Source organism: Lepidothrix coronata, unplaced genomic scaffold, assembly GCF_001604755.1.
Source record: "Lepidothrix coronata isolate B3197 unplaced genomic scaffold, Lepidothrix_coronata-1.0 Scaffold59, whole genome shotgun sequence".
Classification (NCBI taxonomy): domain Eukaryota; kingdom Metazoa; phylum Chordata; class Aves; order Passeriformes; family Pipridae; genus Lepidothrix; species Lepidothrix coronata.
The window spans coordinates 3021155-3035919 of record NW_016690239.1 but is presented as its reverse complement, the minus strand read 5'-3'; the positions used below and the strand labels follow the sequence as shown (position 1 = coordinate 3035919).

The 14765-nt window shown below is 38.6% G+C and overlaps 1 protein-coding gene across 1 annotated transcript in view; it reads left to right on the top strand.

Moving 5' to 3' along the window:
• The window catches only part of DNAJC1 (DnaJ heat shock protein family (Hsp40) member C1), a 108048-nt gene that overhangs the window by 89767 nt on the left and 3516 nt on the right, over positions 1–14765 (top strand). The window contains exon 9 of the mRNA XM_017817062.1: positions 3134–3253. Within this exon, the coding sequence (XP_017672551.1) occupies positions 3134–3253 (120 nt within the window). The remainder of the gene's footprint in view (positions 1–3133; positions 3254–14765) is intronic.

Below are 14765 nucleotides of genomic sequence, written 5' to 3'. Positions count from 1 at the left end.
AATAAGGTTATTGTGCAATTGGAAGATTTTCTGTGTATTTATCATTTCTTATGGAGGCTGGAGTGTAATTGTATAATGCATGTAATGAATGTGCAGGATTTCTCACATACACACACATTGTTTAAGCATCTTATGTTTGAAGCATCATAGATAATTAATTTTATTCTTATATTAAAAACTATGAATGTTTGAGGTTTTCAGCATTTAATAAAGGACTACATAGATCCAAACCAGGACGATTGATAAAATCCTTGCTACTATTGGCTATTATTTACTGTCTTTTAAGTGGCAGGTTGTATTTATGCCAATTTATCTGCTTCAGGGAACACTCTTGATAGCAGAACAAAGTGAATAAAAGTAGTTTGCTTTGCAAATGAATGCAAATGGTGAAGCCTTTCGGGAAGCCCTTTAACAGGAGCAATGCACTTTGATTATGAGTGAAGCTGCCATTTGGACATGGTGAAAAGAGCACGCTTGAACCATTGATTGAGGGAGACAGTAAAAAGTCAGGAAGGGCCCCGTTAAGCTTGCAGTGCGGCAGGCGGATGTCAGTGTGGTTAGAGCACAGTGGGAGAATGACAGGCAGGATTAGTGTCAGGGAGAAGCTTTGCTGTAGTTGTGGAGATGGTCCCTGGGGTCACTCACCTCTGACTGTTGTTCTGTGCTGATGGCTCTGTAATGCAAACCGCTTGATATGTGCCTGTTCATTATCGGAAATAGTGATTAGAAGAGGTATGTCATAAAGAGTTCCTTAAAAATAAATAAAATGGCAAACTAGTGATGGTAATGAAGATTTGGCTCTGTGGTCGTTGCCAAAGATGCTGCAAATGTCAAAGACGGTTACTGCGTCTTGCCTTCTGAGGCAAGCACGATTTCATGCCTTAAACTGCTCTAATTGTGTATTCCTTGCTTTGTTCACTTTTATTTGGCCGTTATGAAGACAGTTATTGTTAACAGATTGGCATGTAGTTAGAGCAAAACATTTTTATATCTGTTGTTTATTGGTTGGTAGGAGCATCCGGTTTGGTTTTGTGGCATAACTGCATTTTAGGGACGGGGGTGGGTTGTTTTTAATAGTCTTAATGCAATTTAAGAATCAACAGATTTCATTCCTGGATCATGCCAGAGTTCTAAAACACTGGATGATAACAGTGACAAAAAGCTAAGATGACTGTTCTGTTTTATTTAGAGGCTTTTTTAGTATGTAAAAATTGAGATATTTTGTCTTTGCTGAAAAAATATTACATATCCAATTAAATGCCTAAAACTTTATGTCTTAAACTGTGATTTAATCATGGAATCTCATAGGTTGGAAAAGACCTTTAGGATCATTGAATCCAGCTGTTAACCCAGCACTGCCAAGTCCTCTGCTAAACCATGTCCCTAAGTGTCACATTCAGATGTCTTTTAAATACCTTCAGGGATGGTGATTCCACCACTTCCCTAGGCGGCCTGTTCCAGTGTTTGAAAACCCATTTGATGAAGAAACTTTTCCTAATATCTAATGTAAAGCTCCCCTGGTACAACTTGAGGCCATTTCCTCTGATTCTATACTTTGTTACCTGGGAGAAGAGACCAACCCCCAACTCACCACAACCTCCTACCTCAGGTAGTTGTAGAGAGCAATAAGGTCTCCCCTTTTCTCCAGGCTGAACACCCCCAGCTCCCTCAGCTGCTCCTCATCAGGTTTGTGCTCCAGACCCTTCACCAGCTTTGTTGCCTTTCTCAGGACACGCTCCAGCACCTCAGTGTGCTTCTTGTAGTGAGGGGCCCAAAACTCAACACAGGATTGGAGATGCAGCCTCAGCAGTGCCGAGTACAGAGGGACAATCACTGTCCTGGTCCTGCTGGCCACACTATGGCTGATACAGGTCAGGATGCCACTGGCCTTCTTGGTCCCTGGGCACTGCTGGCTCATGTTCAGCTGCTGTTGACCAGCACCCCCAGGTGCTTTTCTGCTGGGCAGCTTTCCAGCCACTCTTCTCCCAGCCTGTAGAGTTGCACAGGGTTGTTGTGACCCAAGGGCAGGACCCGGCACTTGGCCTTGTTGAACCTCCTACCATTGGCCTCTTCCCATCGATCCAGCCTGTCCGGATCCCTTTGTTGAGCCTTCTTGCCCACCAGCAGATCAAACATTCCCCCTGATCTTGGTGTGTCTGTAAAGTGACTGAGGGTGCCCTCGATTCCCTTGTCCAGATCATCAGTAAAGATGTTAAACAGGACTGGCCCCAACACTGATCCCTGGGGAACACCCCCGGTGACCAGGTGCCAGCTGGATGTGACTCCATTCACCAACGCTCTGGGCCCGGCCATCCAGACAGTTTTTTAGCCAGTGAAGAGCACACCCAGCCAAGTCATGAGCAGGCAGTTTCTCCAGGAGATGCTGTGGGAAACAGTGCCAATGGCTTTACTAAAGTCCAGGTAGACACATCCACAATGTTTCCCTCATCCCCTAAGCAGGTCACTCTGTCACAGAAGGAGATCAGGTTGGTCAAGCAGGACTTGCCTTTCACAAACCCAGGCTGGCTGAGTCTGATCCCCTGTTTGTCCTGCACATGCTGTGTGATGTCACTCCAGTTGATCTGCTCCATGACCTTCCCTGGCACCCAGATCAGACTGACAGGCCTGGGGTTCCCTGGATCTTCCTTCTGGCCTTTCCTGTAGATGAGCATCACATTTTGTAACCCTCTGTCCGCTGGGACCTCTGCAGTGAGCCAGGGCTGCTGGTAAAATGGTTGAAGGGACCTCTGCAGCGAGGACTTCCTCCCGCTCCCTTATACCCTTGGATGGATCCCGTCCAGCCCCATGGGCTTGTGTGTGTCTGAGTGGTGCAGCAGGTCACTGGCCATTTTCCTTTGGATTATGGAGTCTTCACTGCACTCTGCGTTTCTGTATTCCAGCTCAGACAAATTAAATGTGTTAGTCTACATACTACTCACAATGCATTTTTTGAGTGTTCAGGATTTTCAGCAGAGGGAGAAGGTACACAGTTGTTTTGTTTTGGGTTTGTTGTTGTTTTTTTTTTTTTACAATATTAGATTAATTTGTTTAAAGAGATTTTTTTTCAGTATATTACCTTGCAAATATTTGTCCAATATCCCAGTGTAATGAATGTTTTACAAATGTTTTACAGGCACCTGAATGGACAGAGGAGGACCTAAGCCAGCTGACAAGAAGTATGGTTAAGTTCCCAGGGGGGACCCCCGGTCGATGGGAAAAGATTGCTCACGAATTGGGTCGATCAGTGGCAGATGTGAGTTCACTCAGATTTGCATTGTGTAGAGGATGACAAACCAGAACAAGACAGGCAGTGTAGAAGGCAGACATATATGGGGGCCGACATTGTCTTTTGAGAGAAGCTACAATCCTTTTAGGACCTGGAAGTGAACCATTAACTAACTATGCAAGAAGCAGATGTCAGCCAGTCTCTCCCTCCACAATTAACAGCTGTAACTGATCAGCTGGATGGGGGATTCTGGTGCTTACAAACTTCAGCTACTGCAACCCAGTAACAGAAAACAATATGCTGCAGGTTTTGTAGCAACCTCCTTTCACTGCAAGTGAATGTTTGTGTGACTGGTTAAAGATTACATTTCTGTTTCAAGCCAGTCCTTAAAAAATGCATATGAGCTCATGGTGTTTAGACAGGTGGTTTCCATTAATTAAACTGAAATATCTTTGCAAATTTTAAAACGAGTAATACATATGATACTATTTCACTGCCTTTTTCAGGATTATGGCATGCTTAATAATTATATCATGTAAAAATGATTAATGTCCTTGTTAATTCATATTTTATAGTATTGTACCAGATATCAAAGCAAGCTTGTACTTACGGATTTTAAGTGTTATGATCTTAAAACCCTTAGGGGCTAGGCTGTAAAAGACTTTTCCTTTCCAAGCAATAGATCACAAGAACATGATGTAGTGTCTGCTGAGGACCATTTGAAAGCCCTTTCAGCTGACCCTATTTTATAGCCTCTGTAGGGGTTAATGAGAATAATGTTTAAATCTGTTGATGTACATTTTGAGATTAGATGTTCTTTATTATATTTCAGAAACTATCTTAAATAATGGGAAACAAAGCCACTGGCTAGAGTGACATGTAACCTCTTACAGCCTCCTGGGAAATTTGTGTACTTAAATTTTTTTTTCCTTATTGATATAATTACAAAAAGATATTTTTAGAAGTTACTTTTAAAGTTTTAATGCATCTATACAGTTCTGTTACATATACCAAAAAGTAAGCCATTTGCATTCTAATTTGAGAACAACATGTTATTTGCAAAAAAAGTGTATGTAAGCAAGAAGTTACTAACCTGCTAATGCAATGAAATTAAGGGTTTTAAGGTTTATTCTGATTAGTATTGTTTATTATATTTCTTGAAGTATTCATACTACTGAACTGGAATGATTTTATTAAAAAGATGCAACATTTCACTGAGCAGATATTAACAGCAAAAATATTTTCTATGTGTTGGTAGTGTACAGTGTGCATGGGAAAGATCTTTTGGGATTGGTTTGGAAAATCTGGTTAATTACCTTGATACAGATAATACAGACATGTGGAATGGTTCCACATATACCCATCACAAAACTAATGCTGTCTTAGCATTGCCTTTTGCACCCATTGTCAGCTTTATTCCTTGACTTGGGTGTAAAAACACTCTTTATTAAGAACACTTTGCATAATATATTTGGCCGCCATAGTTGCAAACATCCAGTACTGGCAAGAAAAAACAAAGCTCACTTGCTTCTTCAAGTAGGTGAGAGGTCTTCAACAACATATTCTTTTGTTTCAGTGAGTTGGAAAGAGAAATGAAAGAGATGAGATTGTTCTAAGAGTTGTCATTTTCTTGTATGAAAAAAGGAATTTTCAAGGATTTTTCTGTGTAGAGAAAGGTCTGAGTGTAGTCCTTTTTACTTTCAGTGACCTCCAACTATATGATTAATGTGTTCCCCACACAAGTTTTTACTTCTCTAAAATTTCCGACTGCTGATAATGCAAGGTCAGCTTTCCAACACAAACTGGATTAGAGTTTCTGCTATGTTTATCATCACATAGCCCAGAGTTGCAGCCATTAGGTATTAAGAGGAAACAGAAACAAAAGCTTCATGAAAACATTTTGGATCTCAGGCTGTTACTGCATCAATACTAGAAACGTTGAAACTGCGAACTACTTCAGATATATCCATTCAGCTGTTGAACAAGATGTACAATTTATCCTTTTTATTTGTTGAAGGTGACATAGAATAGCATCTAAATTAGCAGCAAGGATTCTTATTTGTTTGGGCATTACCAGAGTTGAATAAGAAATGTTATGTTAAAGCTGCAGGAAAAATTTCTGGGTTTGTTAAACTTTGAGCACAGTAAAAGAGGTGTTTGCATGTGCAGGCAGCATTTGCTGCCCAAACAACTGCTCACAGTTTCCTTTGGGAGCAGTGCAAGGAGATAAGTTTTGGTGTACGAGGCAGTGTTTTGAAATAGTTTGTGCAGCCGAGTTTGGGAATCCTTTGCTTACAGCTGATTTAACAAGAGTCAAGCCAGAGAGAATTTGAAGTATATATTATCTAGCAAATGCACTAGATCCTAAAAAAGAAAAACATTCCAGGGCAAATTTGAATTTGTTTTTCCGACATTTGCTAATACAGAAAATACTTTTTAAAAAAATTGAGATCACTTTCTTCTCATTTCTTCTCCTGTAAAGCATCAAGAGCAGTAAGGGTTGGTTTTCCTTTCACACTTAGAGAACTATAATAGAAAGGACTGAGAAGGTACAATGTGCTTGTTTCCATGTGATTTTAAGCATTCAAACCCTTTTTAACAGTAGATTAGCTAAACAGGTGTTAATAAAAACAGCTCAAAGTAATCCAGTCCAAAATAATGTCTCCATTGTTGCTTCTATCTCAAAGCTTTCTTCTCCAGCAAAATAAAGGTTAGAAAAATATCTCAATACTTTCTGAAGAATAAGCAGAAACCATTCATATATACTAGAAGAGAATCAGTGAAATTCACTCCCTCTAACCACCTCCAAGAAATTCTATTTTAAATTGTCTTAAACTCCTTCTTTTTTTAAAGAAATAAATTCCTATGTCCAACTACATTCATTCCCACTGGCAATTTTTAAGCAGTGTGAAGTGACTTTAGGAGAGTGTTCCTGGCTTTTCTGAACTTTTCAGCTTCATGGTGTTGTTTTAACTTACTACATCCTTAGTTTGTGACTAGTTTTCAGTATTGCGCTTAAACGTGTCATTTGATAGAAGGAGTCCAGATGAGAATCAAGAGAATAATAGGTTCCTAAAATGCTACCTACAAGGAAAGATTGTGAAGGAATTAATGTTATTGAACTGAAAAAATATGAACTGAGGATGTAAGTATTCAACTACATGAAAAGTATAATGAGGAAGGGTCTTGTGCACTTGTATTACTTTTGGAGGGCAAAATTTTATCACAGGCTTCAGAGTTAGAAACTGAGGGGCAAAGAATTACAGTGGAGATGATAAAGCAGTGGAATAGGCTGCTATGGAGTCTCTGTATTTGCAGGTCTTAAAGAACAACTTACACAAACATCTTCAAGAAACAACATCAGTGTAGTGGTTCTGCCTGAGGTTAGGTCCTTCTCTTCATATGATCTGTGATTACACTAGCAAGTGCAAGCTATCTGGGAGGAAACAAACTCTCCCCTACAATTGGAAGCATGTGTGAACTCACTTTTCAAAATGTAAAATTAAAGCCAGATAGTCACCATAGTTGGTTTGTAATCCCTGCATATAATTTAGCTTGACTTCTGAAATTCAGTAATTCCTAATAAAGTGTTCCTTCATGTTTTTTTTCTTTTCTACTAGTATTCAAATTGGCATTTTGTAGACATTTAAGTTTGCTAACTGTTATTTCCCAAAATACAGCCCAAATAAGGATTACTGTAAGGCCCATGATATGGGTATGTCTACAAGATTCCCCATCCAAACCTGTACCTCCACATGATGTGATGCAAGCTGCTGGGAAAGTGCCAGCCAAAATCCAGCAATGAACAAATGTCCACACGGCAGTGCCCCTGAGCTCATTCAGCTCTACTGTTTCTATTTATGCTGCCTCATGTGATACCAGCATAAATATCTTTGCAGCATATTCCTGTGCTCCTCAGTTCAGAGAGGTTAAGCTTGCAACCATGGTACAGACATACTGTAAGAAGGGTTATTACTTTAACTGCTGTCATGTTAAATATAGGATATGTTTATCTTGTCTCTCTTCAGGAAGACATCTTTTAACAGCCAATGAATAATCAACCCAAAATAGATGAGGTTAAGTTGTGCTCATTTTATCAGTATGTTTAATTATTTAAATTATTTAAATTGCTAATTGTCATTTTAATATGTGCATATTGGGAATTTAGCAACCTTTTCCCATAAAGATGGTTTTCAGCTGTCTTAGTACAATGAAATCTTATTGCTTTCACTTCTGAAAGCTTCTATGGCTTTTTAAGAAATTTTTATTGCAATTGGCTGGTGCTATAAATTAGGTTTTCAAGTATTTTGATTATGAAAGGGAAATGGAGTTCAGTTAACTCTAATCAGGATTCCTGCCTGCTGACCTGGTTACCTGTACCACTGCTCTCTGTCATCCTCCAAACATCTGTTCTTTGACCCATTTTCCTTGCTGAATTTGTTGCTCCAGGGTTAGTTCTCATTCCTATCCGCCAATACTTAAGGAAATAATTGACCTTTTAAAACAAAATAAAAAAGTTATGTTTGAATTTCCTAAGCACTGTGAACACTCTACAACATAGTATAAATAATGAATGGAGTTGCAATACTACTATTTCTGCTAAAATTATATTGTTTGGTTTGACAAATGCTAAGCCTTATAAAGATTTATAATAATGATTGTCAGCTTTTACTGAATTCAAAAATTGAGAAAAAGCACTTAGATGTGAATTATAGAAGTATATTGTATTTGACAATACCAACCTTTATAGATAAAAAAGTTAAAAAAAAATATTTGCTGAAAGGCATAAATTAATTTCAGTAACTACAAAGGACGTTCAAATTGTAAAAATAACAGAGGAAGTAAAAGCTGTCTGGCATGCCAAACAGACTTTAATGTGATTATTAGGTACAGGTTTTTTAAATTAAAGGCACAGAGATCTCAGATTTCATACTTGTGAAGTAATATCATTCACTTGTCTTACAGGATTTAAACTGATTCTGTTTGCTCCTGCAGTCACTAATCTCATGCATTTGTGTTGCAAAAACAGACTGATTGGGATTTGCTGCTTGTATGGAAGAACACTAAGGTAGACAGCAAAACAATAGCCAGGTGGCAGACATTCTGAATTACCATGAAACCTGAAAGCATAAGGTTTGGGGAGGTGGGTGCTTATTTTGTGATATCTCTTGTATGCCCAAGCAACAGTTTCAGCCTTGAAGTCTGACTCTGTGAGTTCATACTCATTATACTTTATATGCCTTTGTAAAATAGATTTCTTATTTTTGACAAATGCAAGCTCTTTACTTTGCCAACAAGAAAACATCTATATGAGAAATGGTCCATATGTAAAAGGTCATGAATTTATTAGGTCTTTTGCTTCTGGAGATTAACTGTTTTCCTAAGTCAGTTTTACATTTCATTTTGTCTGTTTTAACTCAGTTACTGTGCAGTCCAGTTGTGGATATTCTGAAACATTCACCCTTAGCAGTTTGCATATATTTATGTAATCAATAGTTCTTCCAGTTGCTTATTGAAGTATAAAGACCTTGCTCTGGACCAAGGTCCAAGAGAGGTTATGAATATCTAAGATGGGATTTAGATCATATGTAGGTCATGCAGATCCCTCAGTTTGAGAGTGAAGTCTTCAAAACACCTGTCTAATCCCACAGACACATGAGAATGACTCTGTTCATACCTGAGGAAGGAAAAGGTGGTTGCTGTTCACAGTACTCTAATTGTACAGTTTTATTCTGTGCACTCCTACATTTGCCCCTGTTGTTTTTGGAGAACTGGGCAGCAAATAGATGGCTTGTTGCTGGAATTAATGTAATATCCCACATAGCTCCTGGTGAGCTGGGTTTGAATTCCATTGCAGAATTCAAGTCTTCTGACTCTCTTGAGAGGCAATGCATTTTGCATCATCAGCAACAAAATAAGATGTCCAAGTAGTTGTTGCAGTGGGCATTTGAGCCAAACTTCTCTCTTATATGAGTGCTCATAGTATTGAGCTAAAGACTCTCATGGATTTTAACTGACAAAACCCAAGCACAGCATGAAGTCTCCAGTATCATCACAATTCTAATTGCCAAGTTCTTCCTCTTGTGAAGAGGAAAAGGAGCAATTCTTCTGCTGCTTTGAATTAACTATTTGGGCACTTAAACTGGAGAGAGTTCTACATCTGGTGATTTAGGCCAAGTTTGGCTTTTTTTGGAGGCCACATCTTAAACTGCCCCATAATTAAACTCACAGTTGTTTTGGGGATTTCTGTTGAGGTAGCTACCTCTTCTCCATCTGCTGTGGCAAAGTTCAGAACCACACATGGCTTCAAAGTCCATAACCATAAGAAAACTATTGTTTCTGGCTGCAACTGGTGCTTCTAAGCAAATTCAGTTAAATTCATAACATGTTTCTTAGTTCTTTCAATAATAAAAGCACATTGTCCTTAAAATACTCATTTGGCTGCGTTAGCATCAAATTCAACCTATCATTTACACAGTGGATAAAGACTAGTTACGTTACCTGCGTCTGGAAAAGTTGGTAACAATCTGCTGAACAAACTGTTACAAGCAGTGCCAAAGCAAAGACACACCTTCTGATTTGAAATATTTCTTTTCAAGGGGTCTAGCAAGTTGCAAATGAGGGTACTTGCAAAAATGGAGAACGATTTGGCTTGATGCTTCAGTATTTGAAGTTTCACCAACCTGTTAAAACTGGAAGACAATTTTAGCAGCCCTTTTAGTGTCTATAAGGGAAGACACTTTATAAAGCAACAAATTTTGAGTCACATGGAAATAGATTAATGGGTCATTATTGTTGTCTGACTTGTGTCAAATGTTGCTGGATACAATTGTGGATGCTATGAAAAAAAGCTGTTTAGATCCAGATTGGAAGAACAATTCAGTGCAGCAAGTAGTATATTGGTTATAAGGGGAGAACTTTAAATTTGACAATTTATTCTGTGCAGTTCTGGAAGGTTAGGTATGTAAAAACCTACTACTTTGACAAAGGCAGGAAGGCATTAAAATTCTTCTGTATCTGGCTTTCCTTTATGAGAAAAATTTGATTATAACTAAAATTCACCTCCAAGATTCAAGAAATTCCTCACTGCTTCACAGTAGCCTCAACTACTCACAGGCTGCCTCCACATTATTTTTTCGATAATTCCACAGATTCTGGCATTTTGGCATGACATAACTAGATGGAGAGCGTGCAGTAAGATAACAACTCAATGAACAGACACTGCTAGTGGGACAGCAAATTTCTGATAGTTCATGCTGAGAAACCGTGGTTGCTTTAGTAAATACTTAGAGGACTTCTGCTCAGGAAGATGCTAAGAATAATAGAAAATGTTATCAGAACCTCCAGTTGTCAGTAGCACAATAGCAGGTCATCCTTCTTTGCAAGAAGTTTATGTACAGTTGGGAAGCCAAGTGACATGGATTATTTCTTCGTCTACAAATTCCACATTATTTTATCAAAATATTTTCAGAACCCAAGAGTTTTGTACTTCTGTGATTATCTGTTGCAATCCTAGTCAAAATATTATCCTAGAGAAGGAAGGTAGGTTGTTGCCAACAGAAGATTCCCAGGAGACAGAAAAATGGAAAAATGGTAAAGGCTTCAATGCCACGTGTGCCCTGTTGAAGTTGGACTGTTGTGGTGCTGGAGGGGTCAGCTGAAGGGATGAGCTGGTGGCTGCTGCTCTGAGAATGGCAATTGTTCTTCATTTCCTACCCGAGGGCTCTCTCTCTCTGTTTGGCATCAGTAGCATCACTGTACTTGACTTTACAGGGTTTTCCCTCTAGGTCTGTCACATTTCTATGCTTTTTTTATGCCTGCCTTCCCTGCAGGGTGAAAAGTACCCTCTCATTCATGTGATAGCAAAATTTGCTTTTGCCTGTGCATCTGAGAGTCTTTTAAGCTGATTCTGAATCATTTTTTTTCTCCTGTATATCTCTGAAGCATCAATTGTTCCATCTGAAGGAGGTGGCAGGTGTCCAGGGTAATAAGAGATTTAACATCTGGATGGTCATGATGAGGAATGTTTTTACTGCTAGGTGTCTTGTTGAGTAGCAACTAGTCTTTGTGAACTGGACTAATTGTCAGCAGTACAGGAGGAAACCAGCTCTGTCTGGCTTTCATCACATAAAATCATCCCACTAATCCCACTTGCTTTCGATAGAATCTTTTTATAGCTGAAGAGCTATTGAAGCTGAGTTCAGAAGGGAGTTCTCAGAAGCAAACCGTTCCTGTGGTTTCTTTCTGTAGGTCCCATAGTAAGATGGTTTGATTTCTACTTCAGCAGTTTGATTGCTTGCATCCAGGTTTTTTTTATCATCTTTATCTGTCTAAGGAAATCTGTTTCACTGCTCATGCAGTGACCTGACTTTATTTGTGACTTCTGTTATCCCTGGTGGACTACAATATTTAAAGTTGATTCCTATAAAATAATGCAGTGTGTCTGTTCAGCAGGACAAATACTTGAAGGAATATGAGATCTGCTCTCTTTGGTTTTAAATCAATTTCACAGTCTTGATCCTTATTATTAAGGTGTCCCCAGACCCAGGATTTCTTAAGGGGGGGTGGCTAATACTCTGGTGAAAGCTGTTGCCAAGAACAGTAGGCTGTTAGAACAACTTTTCACAGTCCAGATAAAACTCATAATTTAAGAGACAAGAAAACCACAATTTTAAAGCATTATGCAGGAACAAACAGCAGTAATAACTAGAAGAGTAATTCTACAAGTGCTTCATGCTTTGAATAACAGTATTTCCAAGTATGTTATCTGCTAACTACTGAAAAAGTAATAATATCAAATAAGCAAGTTATGATAAGTGAGTAGAGAAAGCAATGGCGCAACTTATGTTGGATAACTTAGTGAATTTTTTCTGAATCACTTAAGAAGTAGCTAGTAAATAACACTACTCACCCCTGGAGAGGAAATCGAAATTGATATTAAGGATGTCAGAAAGCATGGAGGAACTGGCAACGGAAGATTTGAGTGGCAAGAACAATTATTAAACTCAAACAGATCAAACCAAAATACAATTTCATATGTTCCATAGGTTGGATTCCTAATAATTCTCAGTGGTTTAATACTGACATGTTAACAACTCTTGCCCTTTGTCAGCATCTTTAACAACAATGACAGTTAAAGCTGATGGACAAATGAATCTGAAGTTGAAATAAGTGATACCTGAACTCTCAGTAAAAAGAGCTGGCGTAAACATGAACTGCACATAGCACCTGGAAAAGGACTTGCAATCACCCTTTTGAAGAAGAAAGCTTACCAAAAAAAACCAGACAAATAATCTCCCCCTGTAACCTGTGAATGATGATAGTAAAGCTGTAAGAAGCCTGATGAGTTGTCAAACTTATGTCAACTTGTTCAGCATTTGTAATTGTAGATTTTCAGTATCTAAACCATACACACAGTTGTTATTTCCAGCTTACCTGGTGAATGTTCAAGTTGAAAGTCCATCAAAATGTGAACAGATACCATAAAACCTTCAAAAGATAAAGTCTTGGAAATACTAGATGTGATAAATGGAGTAACTTACTACAAATGTTACATCTGGGTTCACCGTGTTGCAATGACTGAAGTTGGCCAACATAACCTATGGCAAGACCGTTTCTCCTGGATTTTTTGCATGTAAGGGAAAATATGCAATGCAGTTAGGATCTAGGAATAAGCCAAAGTCCTTCACTGTTCAGGTGGATGGGGCTGGTTTAGATTCTAGTCCTGTTAGATGTAATATGCAGCAAAATTTGTATCTATTATGGGATACCTGCACTAACCTAATTTGGGAACACCTGTCTTGTAAAGGAAACTTAAATCCAGCAAATCGATTTGCACCACTTCCAATGTAATGTTTGTGTTGCATGTGTAATCTCAATTTGAAAGATATAATTATAGTTGCTGACCTGAAAACTTCAGAGGTTCAACACAGAGAAAACTGAACATTGGCACTGGATCTGGTTTTGTCTTTGCTGGCAATTTATTCTGCTCTGTTTTATTCAGGGAATCTTTTTTGCTCTCTTTTTTTTCCTGCCTTCATGGCCTTATGAGCAGGCTGTACATCTTTGAAAGACATACTTAAAAAATAGCAAAATGGTTTAGGAACAGTTTTCTGGAATACATGAACATAGACAGGGCCTTGTCATATCTGCAGTGAATCCACTGCATCATTGCAGGAAGCTCTAAAGGATCAGCTACTTGTTTACTTGGCAAGTTTGTCTTGCTCTTCTCAAAATAATCTATTATAATCCAGTTTATATAACATAATTTCTATTTAAGAGATGCATAGCAGGACACCACTAAGGATCCATTCTGTTCAGCAGTCAAGAATGGTTTCCGCTCCCCTCAGTCTTTTAAATCATTGACCCTATAGAGACACTTTGCTAATAATGAAGATGGAACATGAACATTTTAATTTGGATTATTTTAGACTATAAATTATTCGAGGAAGGCAATTTCTATTAGTGGATCATTTGTTTCAAGGAGGATCCATCCTATTGTTTCAAAATTGGGGTCATGCAGATCCTAGAACTGTTAGTGCCACTTAAAATTTTCTGTTGATATTACAGTATTCTGAGATTTTTCTTTGAACAATTTAAACTTCATCATACTGCAACAGTAGAGACTGGAGTTTTCAGTGCCAGATGTATACCTCTGGATAAAGGTTTTGGTTAATTAGAGTTGGGATTTCGTTGTTCACAGGGTTTTCATTTGAACTTAATCATCCCAGAAAATGAGGCCTAATTTTTAGGGAAAATAGACCACTTTGCCTTGTTAAGTCTTGCTGTCATTTCCTTAAGGAGATCCAGCACCAGGCTATTTTTACAGCAAACTGCTGCAATTTCAGGGGCAGGAAGATGAGTGGGAGGAACCAAACAGGCGAGACTAGAAGCAGACGGTACCAAAGTGTTTTAACTATTGAAGTACTCACCTATGAATCTTGTCATAGAACAAAAACCCTAAATCTTTATATTTAATTCTTCTCCCAGCAAATGGCTGTACAACCCCCTGGCAGGTTTGCTCTCTAGTGCTGCTTTGCAGAGGGGAGAATTGTTACTGTTAACATTAAGCAGCTAAAACAGCAGATGTCTGTGCTGTGGCTCAGAGGCCTAAATGGTTCCTATTGTGGGTCAATCCCATGCAGAGGAATTCCTGACTTTGTAAATGATGTATTTTTTATTTTTGGTCTGGGCAGCACACTGCACACGCCTTACCCTAAATGGATGTTAACATCCGAAGTCCCAGGTTCAGACAGCAGGAAACACAGGGAGCCCATCCCACGCAGTATCAGTTTTGATCCAGTGTGTTGCCTGTTTGCGTTTTAAAGTTTGATTTGGGTGGCTCAAGACTACCTGATTTTCATTTCTTTTCACAAAGACCTCACATTCAAAAAAAACCAAAAAAGAAACTGAAATCTGGTATTCATAAAATATTTTCAGTATGTAAAAAGAGTATATAATGGCCAGTCTTCATGAGCGAAGATTTGGGAAAGGTCATTGACCCTTCGAGCCTGCGCAGTGGATTTTAGGTGAGACACAG